This window comes from Lycorma delicatula, chromosome 4 (genome assembly GCF_047948215.1).
Source record: "Lycorma delicatula isolate Av1 chromosome 4, ASM4794821v1, whole genome shotgun sequence".
Taxonomy (NCBI): domain Eukaryota; kingdom Metazoa; phylum Arthropoda; class Insecta; order Hemiptera; family Fulgoridae; genus Lycorma; species Lycorma delicatula.
The window spans coordinates 170,894,928-170,909,375 of NC_134458.1; the positions used below are offsets into that span (position 1 = coordinate 170,894,928).

Below are 14,448 nucleotides of genomic sequence, written 5' to 3' on the forward strand. Positions count from 1 at the left end.
AGGACATGTTCATATAAGTGAGAGAGAGGCTAAACTGTTAATCAACAACTGCACGTCTTAATTTAAAAAAAAAATTATTTTAATGAGTTTTTCTAGATACATGTACTACTGTATTTTGAAAAAGAAAAGAAAAGAAAAATAAAACACCAAAAAAAAATTCCTGTACTACACTCAAAGAATAATAAGTGGTATACAATGTATTATTGCAACTAACATGCACGCAAAACTCCCCTTTACTAGAAGTGAGTTTCCCAAAATTTTAAATTACATTTAATGTTACAGAGTTTTTAATTTTACTTCATTTTATTTATAAAAACCATAATCTTTTTCTTTTATTACTACTATACACCATATTATTAAGGTAACTACTGAAATAACCAATTTAATTATTTTAAATCTTTGTAATATCTACTTTTTTAATTACTTTTGCTTTTTTTATTATTATTCCTTCTAATAATAAATTATTAATTTACTTCATTCTGATTTATTAATAAAATAAAACAAGTATTTCTGTTTTACTGAAACATTACATTATAAATATATATAAAACTGCAATTATATTAGCAGAATTTAATCCATAATTACCAATATTTAAATTGCATGACACTGAAAAGTAAGACTGACAAAAAAAAAACAACAGATAGCAGGATTAATTCCTGCTATTCCCGGTTTTAAATGACTCTTCACTTAAGTAAGAAGATATTTTGTAAAATATTCAGAGAATATTTCAATTAATTTTTTTCTTTGATGTTTTAATTATTAATTAATTTCTTATTAATTAAAAATAAACTAACAGAGTTAGAAATAAATAACTGAGTGATGCCTGCCTTATATTTTCAATGCCCTTTATTCAGTACAATATGGTATTTTATTAAAATGCAATCATATTTATTCTATTAGTTTACTGAATACACAGTACAGTGAACATTTATTAGTATTAAATACAAAAATTATAAACAGTAACTTTTATGAAAAAAGAAAGAAGTATAATAAGTAAATAAAAAATAAAACAAATAACTGGATCGCCTGAAATTATGATAGACATATAACACCTACAAGAACAAGTTTTATAATCTCATAAAACATGGAAGATATATTGTAAAATGAATAATATTCATAAACATCAATGATTCGGTTTATAATTAAAAATAAATGTCAATTTAAAATTTAAGACCATGAAAACCAAGATCTTGGTGCAACAGCTGGAGAAGTTGGTGATGCAGTAGGAGGAGTGCCTGGTGTGCCTGTCATATTGGGTGATAATGATGATGGAGAAGGTAAAGGTTGCTCTGTGCTTGCAACTTTAGCATTAGTCTTACGCTGCATTTCACTTTCATATATCCTGACGTCAGACTGACTCAAACCATACCATTCGTCAATCCATGCAAAAGCTTGTCTATGTCCCAAAAGAAGAATGTCTCTGATTGTCTGAGACATTAAAAAATTAGATTCAAATAAAAAATTAATATTTGATAAAAAGTGCAATATTTATAAAAATTAGCACTAGTAAAAAAAAAGAAACAAATTAACTAATCTAATCAAAATATAAGTAATGCTTATTGTGACTATATGCGGTATTAAAAACAATACATTAATAAAGATTTAAGGAAATAATTTTTTAGAGTAGGTAATCTCATAAGTAGGAAGGTTTTTATGACTTACATAAAAAAATTAGACCTCATTTGCAGCAACACTGTGCTTCCAGTGTGTGTGTAAAATGGCCATGGAAATTCTTAATCTACATAATTCATTGTATGTTTCAGTCATTTGATTTTAATATGAAATCACATCAAACTGATGCTAAAATTTAATGGCTTATTTTCTTTTTATGGTTATGATGTTCTCATAATAATTCTGAATAATAAGTGATATATGACAAAAGTACTAAACTGTTAATCAACAACTGCACGTCTTAATTAAAAATATTCTATTTTAATGAGTTACAATAGAATCACATACATAGTAACTACATTTACTAATTTTGTAATTTTTTTTCAGTCTTTTAATTAAAAAAAAAAAAAAATTAATTAAGGATTTTAATTCATATTTTATCACATAAAAATAAAATATACTTTCATAAAATAATACATAAAGTTATCAGCAATGGTAAGTAAAGAAAAATTTACTAACCTTGTGAACAAGTTCTTCAGCTCTAGTTTGAATTCCCCAGACTTCAAATGATGCATTAATTACTTTATAGGAACACATTACAGGAGTAACTGATTCTCTCCATCCTTCAGGAAGTGGACCTCGCCCAGTTGATTTTGAATGAAAAAATCTTAAGTCCTAAAAAAAAGGGCAATACTAATTTCTTTTTAATTTATCTAATTACCTAAATTTAAGTTTTAGAACACCCTATCATTCAGCAAAAGATTTCTTTTAGATCTGTATGTTTTCTGCTTAAAACCAATTTCTTTCAACATGTTTTTAGAGTGCAGGATTTCCATTTAAAATTGATTTTATTTTGAATACCAGTAGTAACATCCTGCAGATAAGAACAATTTTCAGTTTTAAATAAAAATCTTCTATCACTTCTTTTATTACACATTAATCAAAGTCATCGATTATAGCATTTCTATGTTCAAGGTATTTGCTGTTTTTTCCTGGTGTTGATAGAGTTCCACTTTCATTACATCAAGCTTCTTTTTGTATATATTTGATTGTTGATTTCAAAATATTATATAGTTTGAAGTTTGTTTGGTATTCTTGTAAGAGGAAAATGATGACATTTTTGTTTAGATTCTTCACAATACTTTATTATATTCAGAATATTTCTTTCTGCACAATGAACAATTTTACCATGTTTTTCAAACAATCGACATTGCACTTCACTTTATATCTAAAATGATAACATGTAAAATTATGATAATCTTTATTTACTGTAACAAAACAAATTTATATAATAAAATATAAACAGTACTGCACACTGTTAGAAAGATCAATGACTCGACTGCTGTCAGAAGGAAGGAACTTATTTATGGTTGGCATTTATGTGCTGTGGATTATACCCAACTAACACTTCACTTTAAACACAGTTCTTCCCCTGACTGTATAACAATAAACTAGAGATCATATTTGGGGCTTGTTCATCCAATATTTAATAAATAAAATGTCTTATTTCCACGAATTTATAATTATTTATTTTCTATCCTTCAAATTTGAACAACAGTACTACTTTACATAATTCTTCTTATGAGAAGTGGCCTTATAAGTTTCAGTTACTACCAGTAAATTACCTAAAATCCAAAAAAAAGATCTAAGATGAATTTATTACAACTTAATTAAAAAAAAAAAAAAACAACACAAAATTATATGGTTGTTGAATATTTAAATGCTATTAATTAAATAAATCTTCATTTATTTAATGAATTATGTTTATCATAACACATAAACATAATTTTTGCTTCCTAACATGCAATACATGATTTTAATCTGTTTTTTTTTATGCTGAAAACGAATATGAACTCAGAATCTTTCCATTTAAAAAAAAAAATAAATTTTAATTACAGGATTTTTTTAATTTTTCAACATATAGTTAGCATTTAACCTTCTATATTGTATTTTGTTAGCTCATTTTTTATTGTTAAACTTTAACATAATTTGTAAGCTATAAATAAACAATACTGAACAAAGAATTAAATCATATCACAGTCACCTATATTGATATCATATCTAACACTGAATAGTGAGCCTTCATGGATAAGATCAATTATGTCTATGCGGGCCAAAACACGTAGCTGAAAACACAGCTGTGTTGTTTGTATTAAGTACTGGATTTAGGAATGAATTAATTTTGTTCAGTCTTATTGCTGTCTTCAGTTTGTTAACAGTGCAGTGTCATAATGCCTCGAAATTGTGTAAACGATATAAATGCCTTTTCTTATATATGTGTTGAGTTTACTGTAAAATCAAATAGAAGAATAATTACACCTTTAATTAAAGAAGTATATCATTTGTACTTTCAGTGTAAAATTGGTGATCAGGATAAGACCTCATATAGTCCTCATATTAGTATACACTAATTGTTCTGTATATTTAAGTGGATAGCTGAAAGGTACATGGAAGGGTTTACCATTTGGTGTATCTATGGTTTGGCATGAACCAAAGGATCATGTAACTGATGGTTACTTTTGTTTAAAAAGTGTGTGAAATCTGAACATACTGTAAAATATCCTTCATTACAATCTGCAATCAGGCCTGTACCTCACAGTGAAATTATTCCAGTTACTGTGCCACTTGTGAATATATGTTTCGAAAACAGCAATGAAGAAGACAACAATGAATGATTTTGATTTTGAATTACCTTCCAATAAGCCACATCTTCCACAAGGTGAATTAAATGACTTTGTTAAGGATTTAAATCTATCAAAAAATCAAACTGAACTGTTAGGATCAAGACTGCAAGGTTGAAATTTACTTTAAAAAAATACAAAAATTTTGGGCTTTCCAAGCCGACAAAAAGAACTTTCTCAGTACTTTATTGATGAAAATAATTTCGTTTATTGCACAAATATTGAAGAGCTTATGTTGCACTAAGGACAAGTTCATAAACCTGAGGACTGGTGCCTTTTCATAGATTTATCCAAGTATAGTTTACTACACAATGGTAACAAATATCCTTTGATACCAATCGCTTATGGTATTAATTTGAAAGAGACATATGATGTGATGAAAGACATTCTAGAAAAAATAAATTATAAAAAAAACAGCTGGAATATTTGCGGTGATTTGAAAGTTACAGCTATTTTGTTAGGCATGCAGTTAGGCTATACTAAGTACATGTGTTCTCTTTGCGAATGGGACAGCTGAGCTAGGGATAAACATTATGTTACCAAAAAGTGGAAGAAATGAGACAACTTAATTCCAAATGGGAAAAATATTATTCATGAGCCCTTAGTTGCAACCAAAAAAATATTTTTACCTCCTCTCCATATAAAGCTAGGACTAATGAAACATTTTGTAAAAGCAATGAAGGATAGTCTCAGATTTTTGTACATACTCAGAAATTTCCGAATGTAAGTGAAGGAAAAATTAAAGATGGAATACTTGTTGGTTCTCAAATATGAGAGTTGGTCAAAGATGATGTATTTAACTCAATGTTAAATAATGTAGAACGTGCAGCTTGGGCTTTTCAATTAAAGATGTTTGCAAATATTTTTCTCGGCTAACAAAAATCTGACAATTACCACGATATTGTTAATCAAGTTCTTACTTCATACAGAGCTATGGGATGTAATATGTTTTTGAAAATACATTTCCTCCATTCACATCTGGATTTTTTCCCAAACAACCTCGGAGACGTAAGTGACTAACACAGTGAACGTCTTCATCAAGACATTTCGGTGATGGAAAGCTGCTATGATGGGAAATGGAATACTAACATGTTAGCCAATTACTGTTTGACATTAATTTGGGATGTGCCTGAGGTTATTTATAAAAGAAAAGCAACAACGAAATCATTCTAACACAGGTATGGCCATGCAAAATTATAAATTTTACATATTTTAACTGTTTTCCTTTAATTTTTTTGAAGCATAATTTATCTAAAACTAAGGGTGATAGAAAAATTGTATCAACCCTCTTGGTAAGAGGGTTGATACCTTCTTACCATTGGTAAGAGGGTTATGATACTTTTATAAACGCAAATTGGTAACCCTGTGGACTTTTGATCAGCTGTTTGAGTAAAATTGTTTTCTTTCTAACCCATAAATTTCATTTTATGATGGCAAGTCCTCCTGCCATCAAAAAATTATAACTGTTTGCATATCAGTTGAACAGTGTTCAGTAATCAGTTTTCTGTTATCCAAAGATGAAAAACTGGTTAACATTTACTCTCATATGACTAAATAATATGGAAAAAATTGTATAAAATCGCAGAACTTTTACCAGTGGATAGAAAATTTTAAAGACTGTTGAAATTTAGCGACTGATGAGCACTATTCTGGATGTCCAATTGAAGTTTGAACCCTAGCACTTGACTTACATAAGCTCTCATCCAAGAAGACTGAGCCATTATAGTTGAGATTATAGCTCAAAAATTATAACAAGTGTCTGTACAGTTCATAAAATTAACACTGACAAGCCTCAAGTACTATAAAGCAAGCAGAAGATGGATTCCAAGAGTTGACAGATCACATGGACACAAAACTTTACAAATACAGAGAGCTAAAATAACGGAATCAGCAGGAAGGAGATGCTTTTTTGCACATTAATCTAAACTGTACCATTATGAGCTGGAATAAAAAAGACAGAGCATGAAGTGAAGCACAGAAGTTTACCTATCAAGAAAAATTCCCAAAACAGTTCATCAGCAGGAAAAATCATGATTACATTTTATTTGGTTACAAAAGCCAGGGTTCTGCCAATTTTCTAGAAGATGAGCAAACAATCAACAGTGCATACTACTGTGACTTGCTTATCAGTAGAAACTATTAGTGTTGAAAAAGTTCCCTGGATCTCGGCACAAAGGTATCATTCTGCTTCACGGTAATGCCTGGCCTCAGACAACTCAAGTAACTGGAGAAACTATCAACAAATTGCATTTGGAAAGTACTATCTTATCATCCATGCAGTCCTGACTTGGCACCATTGGATTTCCACTTGTTTGATCCACTTAAGGAGGTGCTACGAGGTAAGAAGTTTAATGGCAGTGACAACATCAAAGAAATCTGATAAATTGGCTTCCACATCAAGACAAATATTTCTTTGCAGCAGACAGAAAGACTCCTGGGATAGATAGGATACCAGCAGAATTACTGTGCAGTGCATGTGAGGAAGCAATATATAGATTATACAAACTGGTGAGTAATATTTACTAAGAAGGGGAAGTTCCATTAGACTTCAAAAATTGTGTTACTGTCATGATACCAAAGAAAGCAGGAACAGATAAATGTGAAGAATACTGAACAATTAGGTTAACTACTCATGCATAAAAAATCCTAACTAGAATTTTGTACAGAACAATTGAGAGGAGAGTGGAAGAAGTGTTAGAAGATCAATTTGGTTTCAGGAAAAGTATAGGGACAAGGGAAGCAATTTTAGCGCTCAGATTAATAGTAGAAAGAAGATTAAAATAAACAAACCACTATACATGGCATTTATAGACTTAGAAAAGGCATTTGATAACATTGACTCGAATAAAATGTTGAACATTTAAAAAAATGTAGGGTTCAAGTATAGAGATAGAAGAACAACTACTAACATTTACAGGAACCAAACTGCAACAGTAATAATCAAATAGCATAAGAAAGATGTAGTAATAAAAAAGGAGTCCAATAAGGATGTTCCCTACCCCTGTTACTTTTTAATCTTTACACAGAACTAGCAGTTAATGATATTAATGAACAATTTAGATCCGAAGTAACAGTGCAAGGTGAAAAGGTAAAGATGTTATGATTTGCTGATGATATAGTAATTCTAGCTGAAAGTAAAAAAGATCTAGAAGTAACCATGAATGGCATGAATGAAGTCCTATGCAAGAACTACCACATGAAAATAAACAAGAAAATGAAAGTAATGAAATGCAATAGAAATAAAGTAGATGGACCACTGAATATAAAAAATAGGAAGAGAAAAGATTATGGAAGCAGAAGAATTTTGTAGTTTGGGAAGTAGAATTACTAAAGGTGGATGAAGCAGGAGGGATATAAAATGCTGAATAGCACAGACGAAACGAGTTTTCAGTCAAAAATATAATTTTCTCACTCAAAATGAATTTAAACATCAGAAAAACATTTTTGAAAGTATATGTTTGGAGTATAGCTTTATATGGAAGTACCTGAGAACAAAATAATAGAAACTTTTGAAATGTGGTGCTATAGGAGAATGTTAAAAATCAGATGGGTGGATAAAGTGACAAATGAAGAGGTGTTGCGGAAAATTGAAAACTAAAAGAAGGGACAGACTTAGAGGGCACATCTTAAGGCATCCTGGAATAGTTGCTTTAATATTGCAGGGGCAGGTAGATGGGAAAAATTGTTTAGGCAGGCAATGTTTGGAATACGTAAAACAAATTGTTAGGAATGTAGGATGTAGGGGATATACCAAAATGAAATGACTGGCACTAAATAGGGAATCTTGGAGACCTGCATCAGTCAAATAACTGAAGAAAAAAAAAAATTAAAAATGGCACATACTATACACAAAAAGGCAAACAGTAATGAACAAGACCACTGAATTGAGTCTATGTTTTGTTGCTCTGTATGTACCTCTCTGTATTAATTGCAGTGGTGGGGGTTTGGCAGATTACATGAAGATCTAAAACTTCACCCTTACAAAGAAAGTTGCTAAGGAACAATATGGAAAGATTGTTGAAACTGAGCTAATTTTTGTCAGCATTCATATGTTCCATTATTAAAAACCAAGATTTAGGAAATAACTTATTGGTGAGTGATGGTCATTCTCCCCATTTATTAATAAACAAAGCTAACTGATTGCTAACAAACTCACAGCACTTTACAAGAAAATGCTTTACAATTCATAAATGATGAGCAATATGTTTCTTTGGAATTGCTGGGCCTTTCCTTTTTTTTTTACGATAAAAGAGAAGGGTGCTTCTCTTACGATGAAAGAACAGGGTGCTTCAGTGAATATCATTGAAGCAACTTGGCTGCTGAACTTTTTCATCATCCAGCAAAAAGGTAATACTTTTTCAACTATCTGGAGCTACATTATGCAGCTGCCATTGTGGTTTTGCAAATTTCTTTCAGATAGTGTTATTTCCTGATATGAAAACATTATGTGGTAAAGTTAGGTCATCTGACCTTTCAGATGGTGATACAATTTCTTTTTCTCATATATTTGCAAACTAAAGAATTCAGTGCACCTTAATTCTAAGAAATTTAGAGGGTGAAACATTAAATTCAGTTGAAAGTTAATTGAACTTTTGTGGAGAGGCTGAATTGTGCAATAAATTTAATAATCTCATAATGATTATGTAAGGGATACTGCCAATGTAATTTTCACATTTTTATGAATCAAAATTTTTTCACATTTAACCATTAAATAAATGAAAGAACTTGTCAATGTTACTAAAATTACTTGATTTACTGAAGTATTTAAAAATATTAAGAGACTATCGGTTACATACTCAGCCAGAAATTGGGCTTCGTTTTACAGCAATGGATAGACGGAGGTGCCCCTTTCAGACCATACATAAAAACGATGCAGAATCAAAAGACCCTAAAACATGATTATCATAGATCAAATAGGGAGGGTCTAGAAAAAACCTACAGACACACCCAAGAAGGATAGGAACATGAATGAGGGTAGATGGTAATAAGGGAGTATCTATTCACAAAGAAACAAAATGAGACAATCCCACTTGAAGGAGTACTTCAGGATTCCTACAAAGTGGAGCATAATCCATCCTAAAATCCCTGAAAATATTGGGGTACTTTATCCAGGATGAGAGCAGTATAATATTAATCAATGATGTTAGACAAAGTAGCTCAAATGTGTGCTGTCACAAATTACTTCTCCTCCACATATTGAAAAGATAACTGCTTTCCTTATGGCTTCCATAAGAAAAATATTTTACCAAACCTCAGAATTTTATCATGTGTAGAATTATCTGACTGAATTATATAAACTGTATAGCCAAACCACCACTTGAGGGCAATTTTCTTATTATTTTACATTATCCATTATTATATTTAAATATTATTCTTTTTACATTACCAGATGTTACTTTTTCTTACCTCTTCTTCTTTATAACTCTTTAATGGTACTTCATCGTACACAATATCAATGAAGTCAACGATCCTATTGGACAATTCTTCTGGAGTTAATCCTAAGCACTGAAAACAAAACAATATCAAATCTAACTAATTACAAAAAATTAAAAGCAGCATTTTAAAATAAAGACCATATAGGTTATCTGTTATGTAATATAATAGTTAAAATATAAATTAATTTTTTCCTTTCTACTGGTGCACATAACAAATGGTGATTTGTCATACTGATCATAAATAAATTTATCCAAATTATATAATAAATTTTATCTATTACTGTGATGTAAATGTATATAATAAAAAGCTATTATGTATGAAAGTGCTATTCATACATAGTTCTAAACAAATTCAGGTGGCTCAACTCATTTCAAATGCAAAGAAAATATGATTAATTTCAAGCTGCATCTACCGTGAGATTATTAATACAGATACTTACAATATTGCATTTATGAGTCATTTACATGAGTTATTTGTCTTGAATGAGAAATATTACTAAATTAATTATATTTCCATAGAAAAAGGTTGTTTAGTCATACTAAAAAAAAAGAAAAAAGAGCTTACTTATAAAATGATTACGTTAATATCTGGTAAATAACATAAGATTTTACTTCATTGTTGTGAATCTGACTTTATACATAAGTACTTTATTTAGATCAAAACATAATCTTGTATTAATTCTACACATAAAAGTTAGATCCAGAGAGAAAACAAATGAACTGCTGCTTTTGCAGGGTTTATTTGAGTTGGTGGAAGTAAATGCATCAGCTAATCTAAAGGGATTTGAGAAATTAAAAACTAAGGTGATAATAAAAAGAATTATGAATGAATATAAAGGATACACTTTCTTCTTAATACAGTCTAAACTAGTCATGTATAACCCAGGATAGCAACCACTTCCATTTGCAGCAGTTATGAAAAAATTAAAAAAAAGAAGAAAAAGTAAATAAAGATTTTAGCAATGGCTCTATATCACTTATCATAATGAGGATTTACAATTACTGAAATGAGCTGAGACTTGTAATAATATGTATTAAGCATTACATTCTGAAATCTAAAATTTCATAATTTTCTGTCACAAAATAATCTATTTGATGCCATTTAAAATCAAATGAATAATAAATAGTACTGGCATAACTTACTTTCCCAGTTATAGCTTCATTTCTGCTACAGCAGGATAACAATAAGGGAGAGTACAGTGGTCAACCAAAATTTGGGGTATCAGAGGTTTTTTCAAATGTCAATATTTCAAAACCTCCTTCAAAAACCATTAATAGAAATTTCCAGACATATGGGGGTTGATCTGTAACATCTCCAGAATGATTAAACATAAATTCTTTGAAAATGACTAAAAACTTCTATATATGGGGGATTGATGGCATTAAATTTTGGGAAAAATTAAAAAAAGGGGGAGGATAGTTTTCAATACTCTTAATTTTTTAACTTTTTGTATAGTGGTCATAGAAAATTGAGCTTTAATATGATTTAAGTACTTATAAGTTATTTAAAGTTCCCAAGTTTTAAGACAATGGAATTTAGGATTTGGAGATATTAAACATTATTTGTCTCATCTTGAAAATCTTTTGATCAAGAAAGTTGAAATTTGGTGTTCAGATATTCAACCCGTTGGACATGGTGCACTATGGTATCCATAATTTTTTTTTGTAAACTATAGTTTTTTTCAGCCTTTGAAAAACATTACACCAAACTGGGCTGACTTACTGAAGTAAATAATTATTCCAATAAATAAAGGTTTTAGCTTCAAAAAACACGGGAACTGAATGGGATCTGTCTTTAAAATATTAATCTTTTTTAACATTAATTTTCAAGATTGAAAACCTTAACTGTATCTAGTGTTACTGTAGACATAGGATTTTTTACAAAAAAGTACCGTAAGACCCGACTTAAGAATTAAAATTTTTTTTTATGGTTTTTATAATTTTTGATACATTATCAGTTTTTCAAGTTATTTAAAAATATTGCATGAGGTAATTGCTGAGCACGAAGGCCAAATGTAATAAGAATTTTGATTTTTTCTCAATAGCACTTTTAAAATTGTATCATTTTTAAAGTTTAAAACGTCATCTGATCAAGGGGATGAAATCAAACCCAATTTTTTTTACTGAATATTTTTATCTTTTTTGGAATTCATATTGCATAATTTAATTAAGTCATTAATATTTTAAAATCCTATGATCTATTTGAATAAAAATCTGTAAATCTAAAAACAGAAAAGTTATGCAACCTTTGTTAGCTATTTTTAAATAAAATTGAAAATGTAAATTATAACGCTTAACATTCATAGTGTAACACAATGATGGTGGAGATGCAGGACTACCAAAAAAAACTTACATTTTCTGTTGATCCATTATTGCTCTCAAATTTTGTTTGGATTGATATACACAACTTTGGTAAAAAAGAACACTGAAACAAAAAAAAAATTTTTTTAAATGCTATTATTTATATTTAAATGTTTTATCTATAGCAATGTTATATATTAATTTTCAAAATTCTACAATATTTTACTTGAAAGTCAACAAAAATGAAACAGAAACTCAGAATATTAAAAGAAGCTGTAGGTGAAATAACTTTGAATCAAGAATATTTGATTGTTTTAAGCAAAGTGAGCTGAAAATCTGTTGAAGTTGATGAACATTTGGAGGACTGGTTGTCATGAAAGACATTAAAAACAATCATAAAAATGCTTTTTTTTTATTAATCATGAAGAAAGGTGATATGACATCGCCTTATGACAATCCTTTTCTACATAAATGAATACAGAGTTTGTTCAAAGTGGGGAACTGTTACCATAATAGAAACAGCTAGGGGAAAATGTGAGACTTAAAAAACCTGAGATGTGGAAGAACCATGATGGGTGTTACACTATATAACAAATGCCTTCACAAAATTCAGTCATTTTATGCAATTTCAACTAATAAATCTCTTATATACTTGTCAAAAATGATTCTACGGTTTAAAGGTCATAAGTTGACAACTGTTAATGCAGAACTGTAACATACACTGAGCACACAAATCCAATCTGATTTCAGGGATGATGCAGATCATATGAATTTACTACAAGTGTAATTCTATGCAATATAAAAAAAAAATTTATCCAAGAGGATTACTACAAAGGAAGAATTAGGGGAAGTAAATTTTTCTGTAAGCAATTTCTCTGAACTTTGAGTAATCTCTCTACACAAAACTAACCGTGTTTTATTTTTGTTTACTTCTATATTTTGAAAGAAACATCATTATGAATAAACCATATTTTGATGAAGATTACACTACATAAAACATTATATTTTGAAAGAAACAACAAATTGTTATGATTCAATAAAAGAGTAATATTAATATAAAATTATATTTTTATTTTATTAGAAATTATAAAAATTTATTTTATGGACATTGTACTGGGAAGCTAGGAGGAGACTAATGATTATGTATCAAATGCCTGAGCATTAAATAAACAATTTACTTAGATTCTCAAATATAATATACGAGGGTAAGTCAATTGTTATCTGCAATGTAGTTATAAATTTTATTGCAATACAAATAGGAAACTTACATGTACATCATTTTTCAACATAGTGCCCTTGCATTTCAACGCACTTGGTCCATCGTTGCACAAGCTTCCTGATGTCCTCATAAAAGAAGGTTTTTGGTTGAGCTGCGAGCCAGGAATGCACCGTTTCTTTCACTGTTTCATCTGAGGTACATCGATGGCCCCTTAATGCCTCTTTGAGTGGACCAAACAAGTGATAGTCAGAAGGAGCAAGATCAGGACAATACGGAGGATGACCCAGTACTCCAAAGTTGAGTTTCTGTTGTGTTCCAGCAGTGTGGGCAGCAGTATGTGGGTGGGCATTGCCATGTAACAACACAACACCTTTCGACAGCAGTCTTTGGCATTTGCTTCGAATTGCAGGCTTCAGCTTGGCAGTAAGCATCTCACTGTAACGCGCACTGTTTATTGTTGTGCCCTTTCCTCATAATGTTCCAGTACTGGGCCTTGTGAATACCAAAAAACTGTAAGCATCAGTTTTCTTGCGGATGGTCGGGTCTTGAACTTTTTTTGCAAGGAGAATTTGGCTTGTAATGATGAATCCATGTTTCATCACCAGTGATGATTCTATCTAAGAAGATGTCCTGTTCGTTACCATAGTGATCCAAATGTTTTTGGCAGATGTCCAAGTGCGTTTGTTTATGCGACTGTGTAAGTTGTTTTGGGACACATCTTGCGCAGACTTTATGAAACCAAGTCTGTTGTGGATGATTGATTTTGTAGGCAGAACTGTGACTAATTTGCAGACGATGTGCCACTTCATCGACAGTTACTCATCTGTCTAAGAAAACCATGTCGCGTGCATGCTCAATGTTTTCCCTCATTTGTGGTGGTAAATGGTTGTCCAACTCCTTCGTCGTGCGTAACACTTGTGCGACCATTTTTGAATTTTTCAATCCATTTGTAGACACTCCGTTGCAGCAACACACTGTTCCCGTACTGTACCGAAAGTCTTCGATGAATTTCGGCCCCTGATACACCTTCCGACCACAAAGGATCACTGAACATTACTCTTCTTTGGTGCAAACAGAAAGCTGAGCAGCCATGGTTAACGGCAGGGCAGCGATAATGGAACTAACCTAGCAGCATCAAACATGCACAGATATAACAATTAAACCACGCATGCGTCATCTATGCAACACGACAGTACTACCA

At 30.5% G+C, this 14,448-nt stretch overlaps 1 protein-coding gene across 1 annotated transcript in view; it reads right to left on the reverse strand.

Moving 5' to 3' along the window:
- Window positions 1-500: 500 nt before the first annotated feature.
- The window catches only part of rdgBbeta (cytoplasmic phosphatidylinositol transfer protein 1), a 34,972-nt gene continuing 21,024 nt past the window's right edge, over window positions 501-14,448 (reverse strand). The window contains exons 5-8 of the mRNA XM_075362070.1: window positions 12,081-12,152; window positions 9,699-9,797; window positions 2,131-2,286; window positions 501-1,428 (exon numbers count right to left, since the gene is read on the reverse strand). Of these exons, the coding sequence (XP_075218185.1) occupies window positions 1,168-1,428; window positions 2,131-2,286; window positions 9,699-9,797; window positions 12,081-12,152 (588 nt within the window). The 3' untranslated portion in view covers window positions 501-1,167. The remainder of the gene's footprint in view (window positions 1,429-2,130; window positions 2,287-9,698; window positions 9,798-12,080; window positions 12,153-14,448) is intronic.